Source organism: Rattus norvegicus, chromosome 1, assembly GCF_021556685.1.
Source record: "Rattus norvegicus strain SHRSP/BbbUtx chromosome 1, alternate assembly SHRSP_T2T, whole genome shotgun sequence".
Classification (NCBI taxonomy): Eukaryota; Metazoa; Chordata; class Mammalia; order Rodentia; family Muridae; genus Rattus; species Rattus norvegicus.
This window is the reverse complement of record NC_141534.1, coordinates 249,257,046-249,275,538: the sequence shown is the minus strand read 5'-3', so window position 1 is coordinate 249,275,538 and position 18,493 is coordinate 249,257,046. Positions and strand designations below refer to the sequence as shown.

Below are 18,493 nucleotides of genomic sequence, written 5' to 3'. Positions count from 1 at the left end.
GAAAATTGTTTTATACATATATATGAAAAATATATTATCAACAATTAATAAAAAAACCCCAGTCCATAAGTTTGAAAGAGAGAAAGAAGTCTATGGGAGGGTTTGGAAGAAAAAAAGGGAAGAAAGGAAATGATATAATTGTAATCTAAAAAAATTAAAGAAATAATAAAAAAAATCCTTCTGACACCATCTTTGGCCAAACCATCTGCTTTTTTTTTTTATCTAAAAAATAGGTGTGATTAAAGGAACTTACTCCTAGGATTAGTCTGAGGGCTCAGTGGAAAAGATACAATGATGATGATGTTTCTGTGGCTTTTCTTTCTCACTCCTGCTCCATTCAGTCCCTGGATCCTTTATGCCAGGCACAGTGCCCCATGCACAGCAGGAATTTAGTATGTATTTGCTGAATGAGAGGATGAATGCACACCAGCCACACAGACCCAGCTCTAGTTTAAGAAGAGTGACTTAAAGGCTTTCGGGAGGCCATCATCACTCTTGTCTATAGCTGTACCAGTGGAGAGTAACTCCTCGGACTGCAACAGTTCAGGAGGTCTTCCTCAGAAAATGCTAATCCTTCTAAGAACATCAGCAGAGGAAGGACAGAGATGTGTTTAGACACAAAAATGAGCATATATGACACTGCTGGAGTGATCAAGAACCAGAGGCTAGAGAGCCTGGGAATGAAGACAAGCCAGACACTATTGGTCTTATTAAATAAAAACATGGTGACGAAATGACTCCTCATGATGGTCTGCTACGGTGTCTAATTCAGCCATCATCAGAGAGGCTTCCTTCGCAGCCCACAAGCCCACAGCCAGACATTACACACACACAGAGACTTTAGAACAGAGCTCCCAGAAGCCTGTGGAAGAGGAGACAGGAGGAGGTAGGAGGCAGAGGGGATGGAGGACACCGGGAGAACGAGGCCATCTGAACTCACAGAGACTAAAGCACCAAGCACAGGGCTTGCACAGGCCGGGACCATGTCCTCTTATGGCTTCCAGCTTAGTGTTTTAATGGGACTCTTGAGTGCGTGAACAAGTGGGACTCTGACTTTTGTGCCTTCTCTTGGGCTCTTCTCATTCTTTCGGTTTGCCCTGTTCAACTTTGATGTGGCTCTTTCCTTTTACCATAATATATTTCATTGTTTTACCTTCTGTTGCTGTGTCTTAAAAGCCTGATGAGAGACAGAAAGGGAGTGGATCTGGATGGAGGGGGACTTTGCTACCCAGTATTTCCCATATATATCCCTTCTTGGGATGTGGAGTACCTTTCGTTTAAAAAAAAAACCATTATGGGTATTTTTGCCTCCATGTTTGTCTGCATGCCATGGGCAGGCAGTGCTGCTGGAGACCAGGGAAAGGCCAGAATACCATGCCCTACTTCTGATCTCCAAGGGCACTGCCTGCCCATGGCAAGCAGACATACATGCAGGCAAAACACCCATACACATAAAATAAAACAATTTTAAATGGAAAGAACTGCATGTCCCAAGAAAGGATCAACACACACACACACACACACACACACACACACACACACACACACACACACACGGTAAGTACAAGGGATATCTGCCTTCAGAAAAAGGAACATGAACGCATGTCTATAAATGCACAGAGGCCTGCAAAAGAAGACACCATGGAAGATAGGAGACTCTCAAATTCTTTATAGAGACTCCTGGCCTTGGGGTTTGGGAGTTAGTAATGGGGATTAGGGGGAATGGGCCAAGCTTAGAATATTCTTCTCTATTCCTTATAGCCTGGGGATCAGTCCAGGGTCTTGTGCATTCTGTCAAATTCTCAACCACTGAGCTGCGTCCTCAGACTCAGTATATTCTGTCTGAGCAAAGGGCTGACAGTGCTAAGGAGCACAGGATATGCCTGAGGAGAACTGGGTATACAAGGGCCGTTGCTGGGAAGTATCCACACACTACGGTGGGTAACACGAGAAAGTACTAACCCCCCTTTTCCATTAGAAGGAGGAGGAAGAGCCACGGCGATGCTAGGGCTAAATGTGACTGAGAAAGAAATCCTATAGCAGATATAAACAGGAACAGCCTGCATCATTTCCTCATCGTAAGAAGGAACACAGCACCGGGAACTGAGATGTGAGCCCCTCAGTAGGTTCACAATGTGCAAACGTTCTTCTACTCGTGTGTGTGTGTGTGTGTGTGTGTGTGTGTGTGTGTGTGTGTGTTTTGATTTTTTTAGTTCAGGGAATTGAACCTCGAGTATTTACAAATGCCAAGAAAGTTCACTGAGCTAATAACCCCATTTTTTTTTTAAGTTTGAGGAAAAAGTCACATTAGGTTGCCCAGGATGATGCCTTAAAATCATTCTGTAGACAAGCTTCAAAATCACAACCCTGCCTCAGCCTCTGAAGCAGCTGGACTACAGGCCTGTGCTTCTGGGACTGAACGTGACAGCGCTGAAAGATGGGATTCACTGAAACTGATAAGGTAACATCAGTTCATCAAACACAAAACCAAAAGGTAACAACATCTCGTATTTTCCTCATGTACACCAAAAATTTATAATTTTTAAAAGGTATCCTAGCAGTGACTCCAAGAAAATACTTTTAGCTATTCTGAGAAAAAAAACACATTAAATTATAGGCAGAGTAGAGAAACTTCAATCGCTAACAAACAGCAAATAAAGAGAACGTGCTGTGTTGGGTCAGAGGGATGGCTCAGTGGTTAAGGGGACTTACTGCTCATGTGGAGGACCTGAGTTCAGTTCCCAACGCCCAAGTCAGATGGCTCACAACCGCTTGTAGCTCTGATGCCTTCTTCTCATCTCCTGGAACACATCTCTCTGCCCTCCCCCACGCACACAGTCATAGATAGATAGATAGATAGATAGATAGATAGATAGATAGATAGATAGGTAGGTAGGTAGGTAGGTAGATAGATAGATAGATAGATAGATAGATAGATAGATAGATACATAGATACATAGATAGATAAGTAGGTAGGTAGGTACATAGGTAGGTAGGTAGGTAGGTAGGTAGGTAGGTAGATAGGTAGGTAGGTAGGTAGATAGATAGATAGATAGATAGATGCATAGATAGATAGATAGATAGATAGATAGATAGATAGATAGATAAGTAGGTAGGTAGGTACATAGGTAGGTAGGTAGGTAGGTAGATAGGTAGATAGATAGATAGATAGATAGATAGATACATAGATAGATAAGTAGGTAGGTAGGTACATAGGTAGGTAGGTAGGTAGGTAGGTAAGTAGGTAGGTAGGTAGGTAAGTAGGTAGGTAGGTAGGTAGATAGATAGATAGATACATAGATAGATAAGTAGGTAGGTAGGTAGATAGATAGATAGATAGATAGATAGATAGATAGACAGACAGACAGGCAGGCAGACAGACAGATACAATCCTTTTTAAAAGATATATTTTGTAAATGTTTTATAGCAATATCCTAGGAATAATAGCCAGGGGCGTGAGGTGGTGCACATAGCAGAGACAGGTGGATCTCTGTGCATTTGAGGCTGGCCTGGGCTACAGAGTTCTAGGATATCCAAAGCTACACAACTAATTAAGAGGCTCAAAAGCAAAACAAACAGAAAACAGAACCACCACATCCGTATCCTGCCCTTCAAGTTAGGAGTTGGGCCAAATGGCCACAGACCTTATCACAGTTCTCTCTTTGGTATAACTTTATCTGTCCCCCTGAATTGAATTAGCTGTGGGAATTTGTGCTTCCAGTTTATTCAATCCTTGAGAAGAGACAAAGCCAGTTGAATGGTCTTTTGTTTTTTATAGTGTTACCTGTATTTATAAAGAATGAAACATGAATAATGGTTTCCTTACTCTATAGTTTAGGCTGGCTGGCCTGGACTTCATTATATTAGACCACATTGGCTTCAAACTAGTGGAAAATCTCTTGGCTCTGCTACCTGAGTGCTGGGATTACAGGCTTGTGTTATTCTTGACCAATATGGCCCCCACACTTGATCTGATGCTGACGGGTTAACTTTCTTATGTAGAATGAAATAAGCGCCACCAGGTATTAGTTAACTATGACCATGGGAAACTTACTTTGGCATAAATCATGTCTGGTGAAACTAAAAAGCTTAAAAATTTACACGTATGTATGTATGTATGTATGTATGTATGTATGTATGTATGTATGTATGTGTATATGTGTATATGTATGTGTGTATATATGTATGTATGTGTGTATGTATATATTTACATATGTAAGTACATGTATGTATGTATGAATGCCTACTTGTGCATATGTGCAATATGTGAATGCCTACTGCTCAAAGAGGCCTTCAGAGGGCATTGGCTCTCCTAGAACTGAAGTTAGAGGTGGTCGTGAGCCGTCCAATGTGGGCTTTGGGAACCAAGCTTGGGTCCTGTGTGAGAGCAGAACTGTGCCATCTCCAGCTATTAAATTTAAGCGCCACCTTCTTGTATGCTTTTGAAATATTTGCTGCATACTCCTTCATATCCTCTTCAACAGAATTTACTAGCAGAAAAGCACTAGCAGCTGCCAAAAGTTTTATAGTCTCTGGGAGAAAACTTAAAATTCAGAAAATTCTATGATTTTTTTCCTATGGCATGGAAGATGGCCACTATGGTCTTAAGACCTAAATCTCTAGGACTATATAAGATAGTCACTGAATATCTTGGTCTTCTTTGCCAGGAGAGGTGTGAAAAGGGTTGCTTGCCAGAACTGGAGTTTAACACATCAAGAGAAGATGAGGGCTGGCATTCTGACTCCTCTGTCCAGGCCAACTTTATATGCCTTTTAAATTGACATTCAGAAGGATCCTCCAATCCAAGCTCTTTCCCCCTTTCAGAAATTTTGGTCACAAGAGGTCTTTCTGTGTTGGTCTTGGTTTTTTTTTTTTTTTTTTGTATGAGAGATTTTTTTCTGGCTTCTATCTTTTTCTTTCTTTTCTTTTCTTTTCTTTTCTTTTTTTTTTTCGGAGCTGGGGACCGAACCCAGGGCCTTGCACTTGCTAGGTAAGCGCTCTACCACTGAGCTAAATCCCCAACCCGGCTTCTATCTTTTTATTTAATCTTTTCCCCCCTCGGTCTCCATTTATGGGGCACACAATTGAATGGAACCCATTGATAATACATCCTGATGAGAAAGGCAGAGTAGATGCAATTCAAGGAGGGACTTTGGAGACAGGCAGGCCATAGATCTATCATTTATTAAGTGAACTGAATAATTGTTTGGAAGTGGCTCACCATATTAAGTCTATTGCATTTCCAGAAGTGGCCAAGCGGGAAAACTTCCTCCCTTTCCATAGAGCCTCAAGTCCACAGCTCAGGGATGGGACTATGTAGTCCAGGCTGACCTTGAACATGTGGAGATCCTCCCAGCACCACACATTCAGAATACTGCAGCCCTCTAGTTACAGGGGTTGGGTAAGGTTTGGGAAAGTAAATCAGTGAGAAACAGCATCACTTCTGCTGGAGGTTCTGAAGAAATTGCAGGTTGAACCTGAGTCTGGAAATCTCTGATGCTGGCTTGCTACAGCTCAACACAATGGCTGGTAAGAGAATGACCGAGAGAGGGAAGTTGTGTGCCTGAACTGGATTGGACTGGAGGCTGGGTACCTATATGCTACGATTCTTTAAGTATATCAGCAAATGAATATCTTTCTCTCCTCAAGCCAATTTCTGTAGTTTTCAAATAAGACTATTTACATGTATACTCTGAAATCTTGGGGAAAATTACTTGAGGTGCTTCAGGATTTGTTTCGTTTAAGAATGGGTGGAAGGGAGCTGGGAAGATGGCTCACCAGTGAAGAGGACTTGTTGTTCTTGCAGAAGACTAGAGTTCAGTTCCCAGCACCTACACAGTGGCTCACAGCTGTCCATAATTCCAGTTCCAAGGGATCCAATGCCCTCTTCCGGTGTCTGAAGGCACCAGACATACACATAATGCACATATATCCACACACACAAAACACCCATGCACATAAAAACAAACAAACAAACAAAATCTTTTTAAAAATACAAGTGGAAATTCACTAACCTTGGAGAATTATTATGAAAAGTCCGAGATGAGCTATGGAAATTATTTATTTCTGTCATACAATTCAGTTATTTTGGAGTATTCAAAACACCCCATTAGACACATAGCTCACTTTTATCCTTTCGTAACTTTAAATGTTAGAGATGACATTGACGACTCTTACCTGGAAATTTTACCGCCTGGCAATAGATGACGAGGTCAGAGAGCTCCGGTGCAATCTGCCTGCTTTCTTTTTTGTTCTGAGGAAGGTAAAACTCCTCTCCCAGTTCCATGTCATAGACCTTTCAAGGAAAATGACACCATTTTACCAGAAGGTGGAGCACTTTCTCTATACCTCTCCCACATGGCCAGCATGCTTTGCCTTACTAAGTATTTCTTCACACTCATATCTCAGCGTCTTCGTGAGGGAAAAGACTGTCTAATTCATCCTTCATGTCTCCTAGGACAGAATGCATTATCTTTCACATGGAGTAGTCTATACACATTAGTTGAATTACTAGATGATCTATATGCTTTGCTTCAAAAAAAAAAAAAATTGACACTGCCACTCTCTGAATGGGTTCCCTCAGTGTCTATAGGCTGTGAGGCACCTGAGGGTGAGGCCTGAGTATCTCATGTGTCTTTCAGGTCTCTGTGAGCTTGCTAACTCTTCATAATCTGACTTCTTTTCATGCCTTCTTTCTTGGTGTGAATGACTTTAACATTGTCCTCTTGGCTGGAGTGGCCTGTTTAAGCAAATCTTCACTCTTAAAGAGCACCTTCCAAAAGAACCTGTCCTTGATCCTCTGACAGTGCAGTGAGATCACTATGTTTTTTAATTATTCACAAACATGACTTACTGGTCTCAACCACTAGCTCATCCATCCTCTGTACCATTCCAGTGCCTGCCACACATATACCTCCAGTAGGTACCAATCGGGTGAAATTATGACACGTGGCAGCAGGAGTTCTGTAGAATCTCCACGTGGACTTTGGCATCTGAGGAAGATTGAGTGAGAAAAAAGGAAGGGGAGAGGAGTCCCAGCCAAAAGTGACAAAATTACAAAGGTCCAGGAATCAGGTAAAGAAAAGCCATCTCTGGAGAGATGGCTCAGCGGTTAAGAGCACTGACTGCTCTTCCAGAAGTCCTGAGTTCAATTCCCACAACCACACGGTGGCTCACAACAATCTGTAATGGGATCTGATGCCCTCTTCTGGTGTCTGTGTACAGCAATGGTGTACTCACATACATACATAAATAAAACCTTTAAAAGAAAGGAAAGTGATCTCCTACCTTTCCCTTATTGCCGGAGGAGTTGTCTGCTTTCTTTATCCTCTTGGGGACTTCTTCATTGTACTCAAACTGAAGCTTGTCGGCACATGATTTGTTCTCAGGTCTGTCTTCCAGAATGTTGTCTGAAAATGAGTTACCAGGCGTCAGCGGGAAGAGTCAAATGCTTCCCTTCAGGGCTCTGTGTGAGGCTGTCCAGCTACCTGCGTGTATCCACAAGACCGAGACTCTGGCTACGTGTTACCAAAATGATGTCTTGAAGCACAATTTTAAACCTTGGGCTATATATTTAGCTTCGTGGACTCACTTAGCAGTAGTTTTGGTACCAGATAGATATACTCTAAATGAAAAGGCCCATCTTGCACAGATAGACGAGTCCTATGTCAAGAGGCTGATGTTGCACAGGCCTGGGAAGGATCTAGTGGTTCAAGCACTTCCACTGGCACATTCGTGAGTTAACCGGCCTTCCTTTGAAATGAAGTTATTTGCTTCTTTTGACCCCAGAAACACCAAAGCCAATATTCATGGGAAAAGGTTTATAGTTATGCACGATGCAACGTTTCTCCAATTTAAGTTCATTGGAAAGTAAAGTTTTCATGACTGTTGTTTTTAAATTATAATCTTAATGTGAATAGCTCTAAGTATGGCAGGCAATCTTCCTGTTTGACATCTCTATTCAGAGCAAGTGTAAAAGTCTGGGAAGTCCGCCATGATTGTACTCTCTTAAAGTGAAAAGCGAGAGAGCTAGGATCTCATTCCAGATTCACTATCTTTTTGGACCACAAATGCTTAGACCAAAATATCCTTATAGCAAATCAGGGCCATGCAGCTTACCAAGGGATCAATAATTTCACTGCGTTTCTATGCACAGAAGTGTCACAACTTCATGCTAATCAGACCCCAAACAGTGGAGGCATAATACAGACATCCATGCAGTTAAAATACTGGGTTCAAATGGCGTTTACCTTCCTGACTGTTAGGAACAGGGGAAGCAGTAAGGACATCTGCTACAGAGAAAGAGAAGCAGAAAGAAAATACAGGTAAGGAGAATTAAGTCAGAGCCAGATACATCAAATTAAGGCGTGGAGCAAAGCACAGGTTACAACAGCTTAGATCGCAAGGTAACGAATCAGAAGGTGTCTTAGCTAGTATTTTGACTGTCATAGATTCAAGGGCTAGCAATAAAGGAAATGCAGCCAATCCTGGTCTTTGAGTAGTGGAAGCAAAAGGATTAGGAGTTCAAGGTCATATTCAACTACACAGAGCACTCAAGGCAGGCCTGGGCTGTGTGAGACCTTGTATCAAAACAAAACAAAACAAAAAAACCCAAAGCAAACATTGTTAATTCAAATCATGCTAAAAGCTGCCCATTTATATTACTAGTTAGGATTGTACTATTCTTGATATGGTTTTAATTAAACTCAGAGAGATGCATTGCAACCACCGTGGAAAACATGCCATTGCCAAGGCATTTAATGATTGCCTATGTAAGCTGTCATAGGACAAACTTCACAAGGCATGCCATGACTTCGAGGCCTATTTGGAAGTCAGCCAGCCAGAAGGATCTTTCAAATGAAAGGAGAAATAGCCAGAACAGTGGACTTCAGTGGTCATAAATCACAGAGGTAGTGGTGTGTGGGGTGGCATCATCACACATTTGACAGAACTTTTTCATGACATGTCAGAGAAACTTCTGGTTGCTGATGGTGAAAAGTCATTGTCCAAAGCCTCCTACAGCATGAGAGGAGAGCTTGGTAGGATTCCACAATACTCCACCACCAAACCTTAAACAATGCACACAAGTAATTTATAAATTCAGTGGGAAGTAGCATTAAATTTTACTTCCCTACACAAAACTAAATCAGAACGCTCTTCCTCTCCTCTGTTCATTTCGCTATTTGCAAATTAAAAAAATAAGTACAGGAAGGATAATTTAAAAGCTCCCTCTCCTGCTCTTAACAGTACAAAAAGCCCCAGGGTAATTTATGAGGGAGAAAGAACTTATACTCTGGTGGACTGACTTCTTCCAGGAGCAAATGACACCTGGACTGGCTGATTTCACCAGCGTCATTTTTCATTTACTCTCTGAGTCCATTTGTTTTGCTATGGGGACGTTTCCATGAGGGTGGATGTGTCAGTATAAAACTTTCCACATTCTTGTGGTGTTTTTAGGACTAGGATGCTAGTAACTTGTCTCGACTCCATTCAAATTATTACCTCCGGCATTTCCAATCAAGTGAGTGGGCCTTTAACTGATGGCTCGAGACAATCAACTATTATGAAGGCTAACTGCTCAGTGGTCATTGCTTAGCCTGACATTTTAGGTCAGAATACAACTAGGCTGTTACCAATAATGAGGGCTCTGAACTGGAACAGGACTGGAAACAACCTCGAGTAGGAGAAGCTAATATGTGGAGGTGGCCTGGTGGTCATCACATCAATGGCAAACGTTTACTAGTGTGTGTGTGTGTGTGTGTGTGTGTGTGTGTGTGTGTGTGTGTGTGTGTGTGTGTGTGCCAAGGATCCCAGGGCTTTTGTTAATAAGAGGCAAATGTTCTTCCATTGAGCCAAACCCTCAGCCCACTACATCGTGCTACGCAGGAGATGGAATCAGGAAGACCAAAAGTTCCAGGCCAGCCAGGACTAAACAAAGAGACTCTGTCTCATTAAAAGAAAAAAGTTTATGCAATTAGAAACCTCGGTGGTGTTTTCTCATGGGGACACTGATGCCTTTTAGAGGGTACCAAAGAAAAGGCCAACAGCTATCCGCAAAGTTGCAGGAGAAAACATCGTGTAATCTCCGGCTAATGACACCAATTACAGGCAAGCGAAGCACACGCAGACCCCAGTTCTGACTTGAGATGAATCCTTCACCAGTAACCTTTAACTTTTATCCATCACTCATGTTTCTCTCCTTGGTGGGGCCAGAAGGAAATGTCTTGTTGGGTTAGTAATCTGAGAACAGGGACGAAGGAGAAGGAGCCTCCTCTTTTTGGTGCCAGATCCCCAGAGTGACAGCATGACAGTAAGTGACACTGTCCCCTGCAGGTGGCAGGGGAGGATGAATGGGAGGGCAAGGGAGAAGGGACTGAGGGGGAGGGGGAGGGAGAGAGAGAGTGGGAGTTAGGGGTGGGGATTTAGATACAGTCTGAAAGAGCTTTTTATCACTTCAGAAACTCAAAGACTGAAGGTGCATCTTTCTGTTCTCACCCCACCTCTTCCCCTACAAACCCATTTCTGGGACGATGCCTCCACTCCACCCCACCCCTTGCTTCCCAGGCATTCTGGCCCTCGCCTTCCTAGAGTGTGGCTGTGATACTGCTCTTCCCCTGTTCTCACTAAGTGTCTGGATCCTTCGACTCCTAGACATTGTTAAAACCACCTCTACTGCTTATCTATGGAGTTCCAGGTTTATTTGGGAAGAAAGATCAATCACTTGAGCAACTTCCCAGCTCACGGCAGCAGGCTCTGTGTCTCTTACCATCAGACAGGGACTCGTAATCATAATCATATTCGTCCTCCTCGTCTTCCTCTTCCTCATTACTGGCAGGTGGCGGGTTGGCATTCCCACCAGTGAAAGCCTGTGTTTGCATGGATGCTAACTGATGAGCCTGCAAAAGAGTGGAAATTAAAGACTGCACAAGCAACCTACTGAACTTCCACCCCAACCTTCCAAACTGCCACCCAGTGCTTTCCAAACTATAAAGGTGAATTGCTCCTTCCAGGTTCATTTGAGAGAGAAGAAAGGATCTGGATTTAGTGTAAGACAGGCACCTGCTTAGCAGCGGCTTTGACTCCTCAGGGGGGCCCACAGATAGCTAGAGCCGGTGCAGCATCTTGGATTTTGTTTTGTGTCTGGCTTCTTTACTTGGAGTTAACCCCAGTTGACTTGGAGTTGCTCTGCTCTCCTTGGCAATACAGGCGCGAGAACCACTCAAGCGGTTTCTATCTAACATGTCGCCTAGCCTAACCTGTCATGTCTGAAGGAAAAGAGATAAGCCGTTGTCCTTGCCTTTCCTTTTAAGTCACCTTAGATTCCCAGAACAACAGTCACCTCATTGAATAGACTCTCCCACCTGCACCCCAAATGAGGGTAGTTATCCACTACGGGGAAGCTGCTCCCTGAATCAGCAATACTCCCTGAGAATCTCAATCCTTCAGGGACAAGCACTTTTTTGGACCACCTGACAGGTCCAGGGCAGAGGTCCTCTTGCCTTCCATTTAAAGCTAATGTCCTGCCAGTGCCCTGAAGAGAGAGGTGATATCATGGAGTCCCTCCATTGGTATTCCTCCCATGGAGGGGGTGGGGTGCACTGAGTGGAGGATCTCTTCTCATTGCTTTCCACCCTTACACGTGTTTCTAATTGGCACATAAGGGCCAGCGGTTGAGCATAGTTTATTGTGGCTGCTGTAGCCCAGTGTTTTGACCCTAAAATCTCTGGATACAACTTTTTTTTTTTCTGGTGAATGTCTGCACCTTTAAAGGAAGAACTTGGGAACTTTTAGAAATAATCGTAAGAAACCTGTGTGTGGTATCTGGATTCCTAGGCTCTTGGGAAAGTCCTACAAGAGAAAAACTCAGATGCTTGGAAAACTAACATTGGTCCCGAGGGACAGAGTGAAACAGCCCATCAGCTTGAGAGCAGGAAGTCTCTGCTAAGACACTCATTTTTTTTTTCTGTCTTAAAATAATATTGAAAGTCCTCTGACCTTGAGAACAATGCTAGAATCCCTGTGGACAAGCAGGCTAGAAGAGCAGTTGCTAGCTTAGAGAGGCGTTGTTGTCAGAACTATAAATCAAAATAACAAAACAGAAATTTTAGGGGACCTGGGGCTGGATGGATGGCTCAGTGGTTAAGAGTGCATATGTAAAAGGTCAGCTCCAGGACTGGGGATATGGCTCAGCAGTTAAAAGCACTTGTTCTTGCAAAAGATCTGGTTTTGATTCCCAGTACCCACATGACAGATCACAACTACGCATAACTCCAGTTCCAGGAGGTCTGGTGCTCCAGGCATAGACTTATGTGCAAGAGAAACACCCCTACACAGAAAAATAAGGAAATATTAAAGTACCTTTTGAAAAGTAGTTTAAGTTCAAGGGGAATTCGATGCTTCGGGCCTCTACAGGTACCTTTGCCTACAGTCATGTGCACAGACCCCTCCCCCCCACACACTTAAAGATAAGAAAAATAAACTGTTAATACAAAAATTTGAGGAAACATGTCAAAAATATTTGATAGTGGGTCAAGTGATAGTTTTGAAAATAGGATGACTATAAATAATTCTTGGAGATATTACCAACATCTTATTGTGAGACAATAAGAAAACTGTCATTTCTCCTAGTCAAACAAACAAACAAACAAACAAACAAAAAAACCCTTGCATAGGTATTGTCTAAGCTACTGGGTTTCTTCCTTCTGCATTTAAAACCAGAGAAATTGCTAAATTCCAGTTGGAGGTGAGGTGATTAAAAGTAAAGATAGGAACTTACAAGATGGCTCCACAGGTAAACACTTGACACACAAACATGTCAACCTGAACGGGAATCTCAGAACCCAAGAATGAAGAAGAAAACTAAGGACTAACGGTTGTTATTTGACATCGACATGTGATCTCTGTCTCTGTCGCTCTTTCTCTCTTTCTCTCTCTCTCTCTCTCTCTCTCTCTCTCACACACACACACACACACACACACACACACACACATACACACCACACACACCACACACACCACACACACACACATATACCACACAGACACACACATATACACCACACACACACCATACCACACACACACACACATACACACAACACATACACACACAGACATCACACACACATATACCACACACACACACACCACACACACACACCATACCACACACACACACACACATACACCACACACACACCATACCACACACACACACACACACAGACATCACACACACACACATACACACAACACATACACACACACGCAGATAAATAATTAAAGGAAAGTAAAGACACAATTTGCAATTTGTTTTCATTTACATTCTTGGACTCTGCTGGCTAGTTTTATGCCAACTAGACATGGAGTCATTAGAGAAGAGGGAAGCTCAGTTGAGAAAATGTCTCTAACAGATTGGCCTGTCGGCAGGTCTGTGGGGCCTGTGAGCAAGACAATGTTCTTGATTAATGATTGATGCGGGAGGTACCATCTGTGGTTGGTGATCCTGGGTGTCATAAAAAATCAGGCTGAGCAAGCCATGAGGAGCAAGCCAGTAAGTAGTACCCCTCCATGGCCTCTGCCTCAGTTCCTGCCGGTTCCTGCCTTGAGTTCCTGCCCTAAGTTCTTTTGAAGATGGTTTGTGACCTGAGTGTTGTAAACTTGATGAAACCCTGTTCCCCAAAAACTGCTTTTGGTCATAATGCTTTACCACAGTGACAGAAACCTAAGACAGACTTCATGACTTGTAGCTGTGGACATTACCCAAAATAGGAAGTTTTGTTTGTTTTGAGACAGGGTTTCTCTGTATAGTTTTGGCTTTCCTGGAACTCAGAGATCCACCTGACTCTGCCTCCTGAGTGCTGGGATTAAAGGTGTGCACCACCATGCCCAGGCCCTAACTTTAATTTTTAAACATTTAGTAAAAATTAGAAATGATACCCTAACTTTAATTTTTAAACATTTAGTAAAAATTAGAAATGATATTGACTTATTTATTGTGCATATTGTGTGAGTCTCTCTCTCTCTCTCTCTCTCTCTCTCTCTCTCTCTCTCTCTGTCTGTGTGTGATTCAAAGGGTAACTCTGGGGAGTTGGTTCTCTCCTTCCATTATTTGGGTCCTGGGAACTGAATTCAGGCTCTCAAGCTTGATGTCATGTACTTTCCCCACGAGGAACCATTTTACCAGCCTGTAGTCTCTAATTTTTTTTTAAAAAAATGGGTAATATTATTTTTGTGATAAAAATGTACACATAGGGAAGATGCAGCCGAGGCTGTGTCCACACCCAGATAAAATATTCTACAGTGCTATCCACTTAGAATGTTCAGTGCTCACTGGTCAGGCTCAGAGGTTTAGGGAGCTTTGTGGATGTTAATGGATAGCACAGAAAATTGAAGACTCGGTCACAAAATGCAAGGCCAGCAAGGATACAGCAGCCAACCAGCCCAGAACACAGTTCTATGCAACCTTCATTAAACAGGATAAGGGGGTCATGTCTCCAGTGTAGGATTTCTGACTGCATCTAAGACCTCCCTCCCTCCTTCCCTCCCTCCCTCCCTCCCTTTCTTCTTTCCTTTCCTCTCCCCTTTCTCCCGTCCTTTCATTAGAAAATATCATAAGATTAGTGCCCAGTATAATATCTAAAAGGTCTGCTCTGGAGCAGGTGAGCTGGCCCACCAGGCAGAGGGGCTTGCTGCAAAGCCTGGAAACTTGATTTTAATCTGAGGAATCTACACAGTAAGGGAGAGAACAGACTTCCCCAAGAGGTCCTCTGACCTACACAAAGCTCACTTTCTTTCCCTCTAAATTAATGTTAAAACTGTTCCATCCCAGTGACTGACAGCACACACAAGACCCATACAAGTATAAGCCAGACAAAACCCCAGCACAGAGAAGGGAACACAGGCACTAAGTCTCACCCTTAACCAAGAAGCTGTTTGTAACTGACGCCTGCCGGGAGAGGGAAAATCATATTTTTCAATAGAATGGTACTGGTCTTATCAACAACATCAGGGCAGTCTATATGCTTAGAAGTAGTTGGCAATTGGTGTGTGTGTGTGTGGTGTGGTGTGTGTGTGTGTGTGTGTGTTGTGTGTATGCACGTGCACACATGCTCGCTTGAGCATGCAGTTGGTATCATTTTTTTTTTAAAGATTGAGAAAGAAAGTGAAATTGAATGGGTAGAGGATCTTGGCGGAGTTAGGAAAGGGGAAAAAACATGAATTTTTTAATTAAAAAAAAAGAGAAAAAAACCTGTTTCAGGTACAAGTGAAGCCCAAAAGCAAGACTGTGTATCACTGTAGAGAAATGAGCAGTCAAGCTGAGATCAAGGAGCAAGAGTCAAGAGGCAAAGCACCTAGCAGAACACTGTGGAGAGTGAGGAGTGTCACATTGTGCAGACAGGGGACAGTGCAGAAGGCCTACTGGCAGCAGTGCCACACAGTGGTATGCTGAGGCTCTGAAGTCTCTCTCTCTCTCTCTCTCTCTCTCTCTCTCACACACACACACACACACACACACACTCACTCACACACACACACTCATTCACACACACTCATTCACACATACACAGTCACTCACATACATATACACACATACACACATATACAGATGCACACAGACTTACACACATACACATAGTCATACACACATACCACACACTCATACACACATAAACAAGCACATGCATATACTCAAACAATGCACACTCACATACATATACAAGAACATGCACATAGTCACACATATACACATGTACACAGACATATGCACATATACACACACAAGCATATATTCACATAATGCACACACACATACACAGGCACATGTACACACACATATATTCATGTACATCCACTCAGAAACACATACACACTTGTACACATGTGTGGTCACATGTGTGCACACACATATACACATACAGAACATGAACATAAAGCAGTTTTATTTGGGAAGAGGAAGAGGACAGTGGAAGGTTAGACTCAAGAGAGTAAGGGGGTGTGAAATGGTCAAACCACATTATATATGTGAACAAAACTATAATCATGAAATCCATCATGCTGTGTACCATGAGTATATGCTAACAAAACTTTTGATTGACCTCAGAGTAACATAAAACATTCATTGTTAACATGTGATTGCTTTCTTACTTGGGGTGCTGATAAAGCTTATGAGTTCTGCTGTCTTGAATGTAGTTATAACTTTGTAAGTTTGTCTCTGTACCTAGAACTATAGTTGCACTTCACACAGCCATCTTGACTTAGAAGCCTTGCTGACTTCACACACTCAGTGAAAGAGTGTCTACGTTCTTCTTGATGTCCTTCTATATACATATCACTGCACTCGGTAATGCAGTCTGCATTTACTGTTTATTTCACCCTTCTCATAGGCTCTTTTTTCTTTACAATGGATCTGTGTGCAATAAAAGTGTAATATATAAAATTAAAATTGAGCAAAGAAGAGGAGGAAGAAGGAAGGAGAAGTACAAAGAGGAGGAGAAAGAAGAGGAGGAGGAATGAGAGGAAGAGGAGGTGGAGGAGGAGGAAGAGGGGAGGAGGAAGAGGAAGTAGAGGAGGAGGAGAGGAGGAGGAAGAGGACGAGGAAGAAGGAGAGGAGGGGGAAGGAGGAGGAGAAGGAGGAAAAGGAGAAGGAAGAAGAGGAAGAGAAGGAAAAGGAGGAAGAGGAGGAGGAAAAGATAGCCCGAGAAAACAATGTTCTGGAAGAAAATCGCAGCCCCTGCTGGATCTCCAGTCCCTTACCTCTAAGGAAGATCAGCTAGAGCATAGACACATGTGCTAACATCTTAGTTAAAAAGCTTCACTACAGAGCTCACATGGTTTTCAGAACTGAAGTAGAAGTGAGGTCAGAACCATGGTGCTCACAGTGAAGATCTGAAACTTTTGGACTTTGCGGGAGGAGTTTCATCTTGGAAACAGACTTGTTTGGCTAGAGCAGCGGTTCTCAACCCTCCTAAGGCTGTTTCTCATGGTGTGGTGATTCCCCAACCATAACATTTTCATTGGTACTTCATAACTGTAATTTTGCTGCTGTTATGAATAGTAATGTAAATAATCTTGGAGATAGTTCACCAATAGGGGTTGTGATCTACAGGCTGAAAGCCACTGGGCTGCTCACCACTTTTCTTTTTAAAGGAGATTGGGGTCTCATTGTGTTTCTTATGGTAATCCCTGTTCTTGGGCTGAAGTAACCATTCCTCCCAGCTTCCTTAGTAGCTAGAATTACAGGGACACACCATGGGTGCTCAATGGAGATGATATTTTAAATTCTTTTAAAATGATCTAAGTAGACCTGTTCAGCTCTGGAGACGTGCACGCTCTGTCCTCACCACTTCCAGCTCCAGCTGGCTCCGTACACTGGCCTTTCCTGCCTGGCTTCTGAAGGTGATTGATCGCCCAACTCTCAGATTGGGGTTCTATTTGCTTTTCAGCTGCAGAATGTATATTCCTGAGTGTAGAGACGTCTACGGTTGTGTAAGCTTAGGCACTTCTTTAATTAAAAACTATGTTTCTGTGTCAGTGCTTTGCCTGCATATTTGTCTGCGTGTTATGTATGTGCAGGGCCCTCAGAGGTCAGAAAGGGTGTCAGAGCCTCTGGGACTGGAGTTACAGCCTGTCATGAGCTGCTGGACAGGAGCTAGAAATGGAACCTGAGTTTTCTGGAAGAACAGCCAGTTGCTCTAAACTGCTGAGCCATCTCTCCATCATCCCCTTGGGTGCTTTTTAAGGGAATCCACTCTGGACCTTTAGCATGGCTGTGTATGTATCACGTAAACAGGAGGCTTGACTGAAAACAAGAGGACAGCTGACTTCTCTCCTCCCTTCCTCCCTCCACTTTCCTCACCATGTTTATTCCTGTCTTATACAGAGAGATGTAACCTTTACCCACTAATCATCTCTGCTTGATTCTTGAGACCAAGCGAAAGAAACACCTAAGAATGTGCAGGGTCTGAGAAAATCCCGGGGAAGTAAAGGAGACAAGAAGCACCATTGTATCTACCTAGAAAATACCTCCGAGGTTACAGTCACTTCCTCCTCTTTCCCCTGACTTTTTCCTGGTTTCTGTGTATATCGAAGTAAAAATTCAAAATCAAGATGGTCATCACAGGGGTGAGAATACAATGCTTATATGAAATTTTTTTTTAAAAAAAATCAGACTTTTTCAGTCAGAAATTAAGTCTAGAAGTAAGGCAGCAGTGGGGTCTATTTTGCATATAATAATTGTAGGTAGATAGATATAAATAATGATATAACATCTTGTAAGTGTTTCAACTTGTGATAAGATTTTTAATGTACTTAGAAGTGGAGAACTAGACTTGGGAGTACAATACTCAAGAGGCTGAGGCAGGAGGACTTCTGTGAATGGAAGGTCAGCCAGGGGTTTCCAGAAAGACAAAAAAAAAAAAAAGTTAAACCAATATAAAATGCATGAGAAGTCCAACATGGTGGCTCACACCTTTGGTAAGAGGATTGGAGTTCT

At 42.8% G+C, this 18,493-nt stretch overlaps 1 protein-coding gene across 2 annotated transcripts in view; it reads right to left on the bottom strand.

Moving 5' to 3' along the window:
• Plce1 (phospholipase C, epsilon 1) overlaps positions 1-18,493 on the bottom strand; it is a 307,957-nt gene that overhangs the window by 30,469 nt on the left and 258,995 nt on the right. For both annotated transcript variants that reach the window (NM_053758.3, XM_087571504.1), the window contains 3 exons: positions 10,766-10,895; positions 7,288-7,409; positions 6,178-6,295 (listed from right to left, as the gene is read on the bottom strand). In NM_053758.3, coding sequence (NP_446210.2) covers positions 6,178-6,295; positions 7,288-7,409; positions 10,766-10,895 — 370 coding nt within the window. The remainder of the gene's footprint in view (positions 1-6,177; positions 6,296-7,287; positions 7,410-10,765; positions 10,896-18,493) is intronic.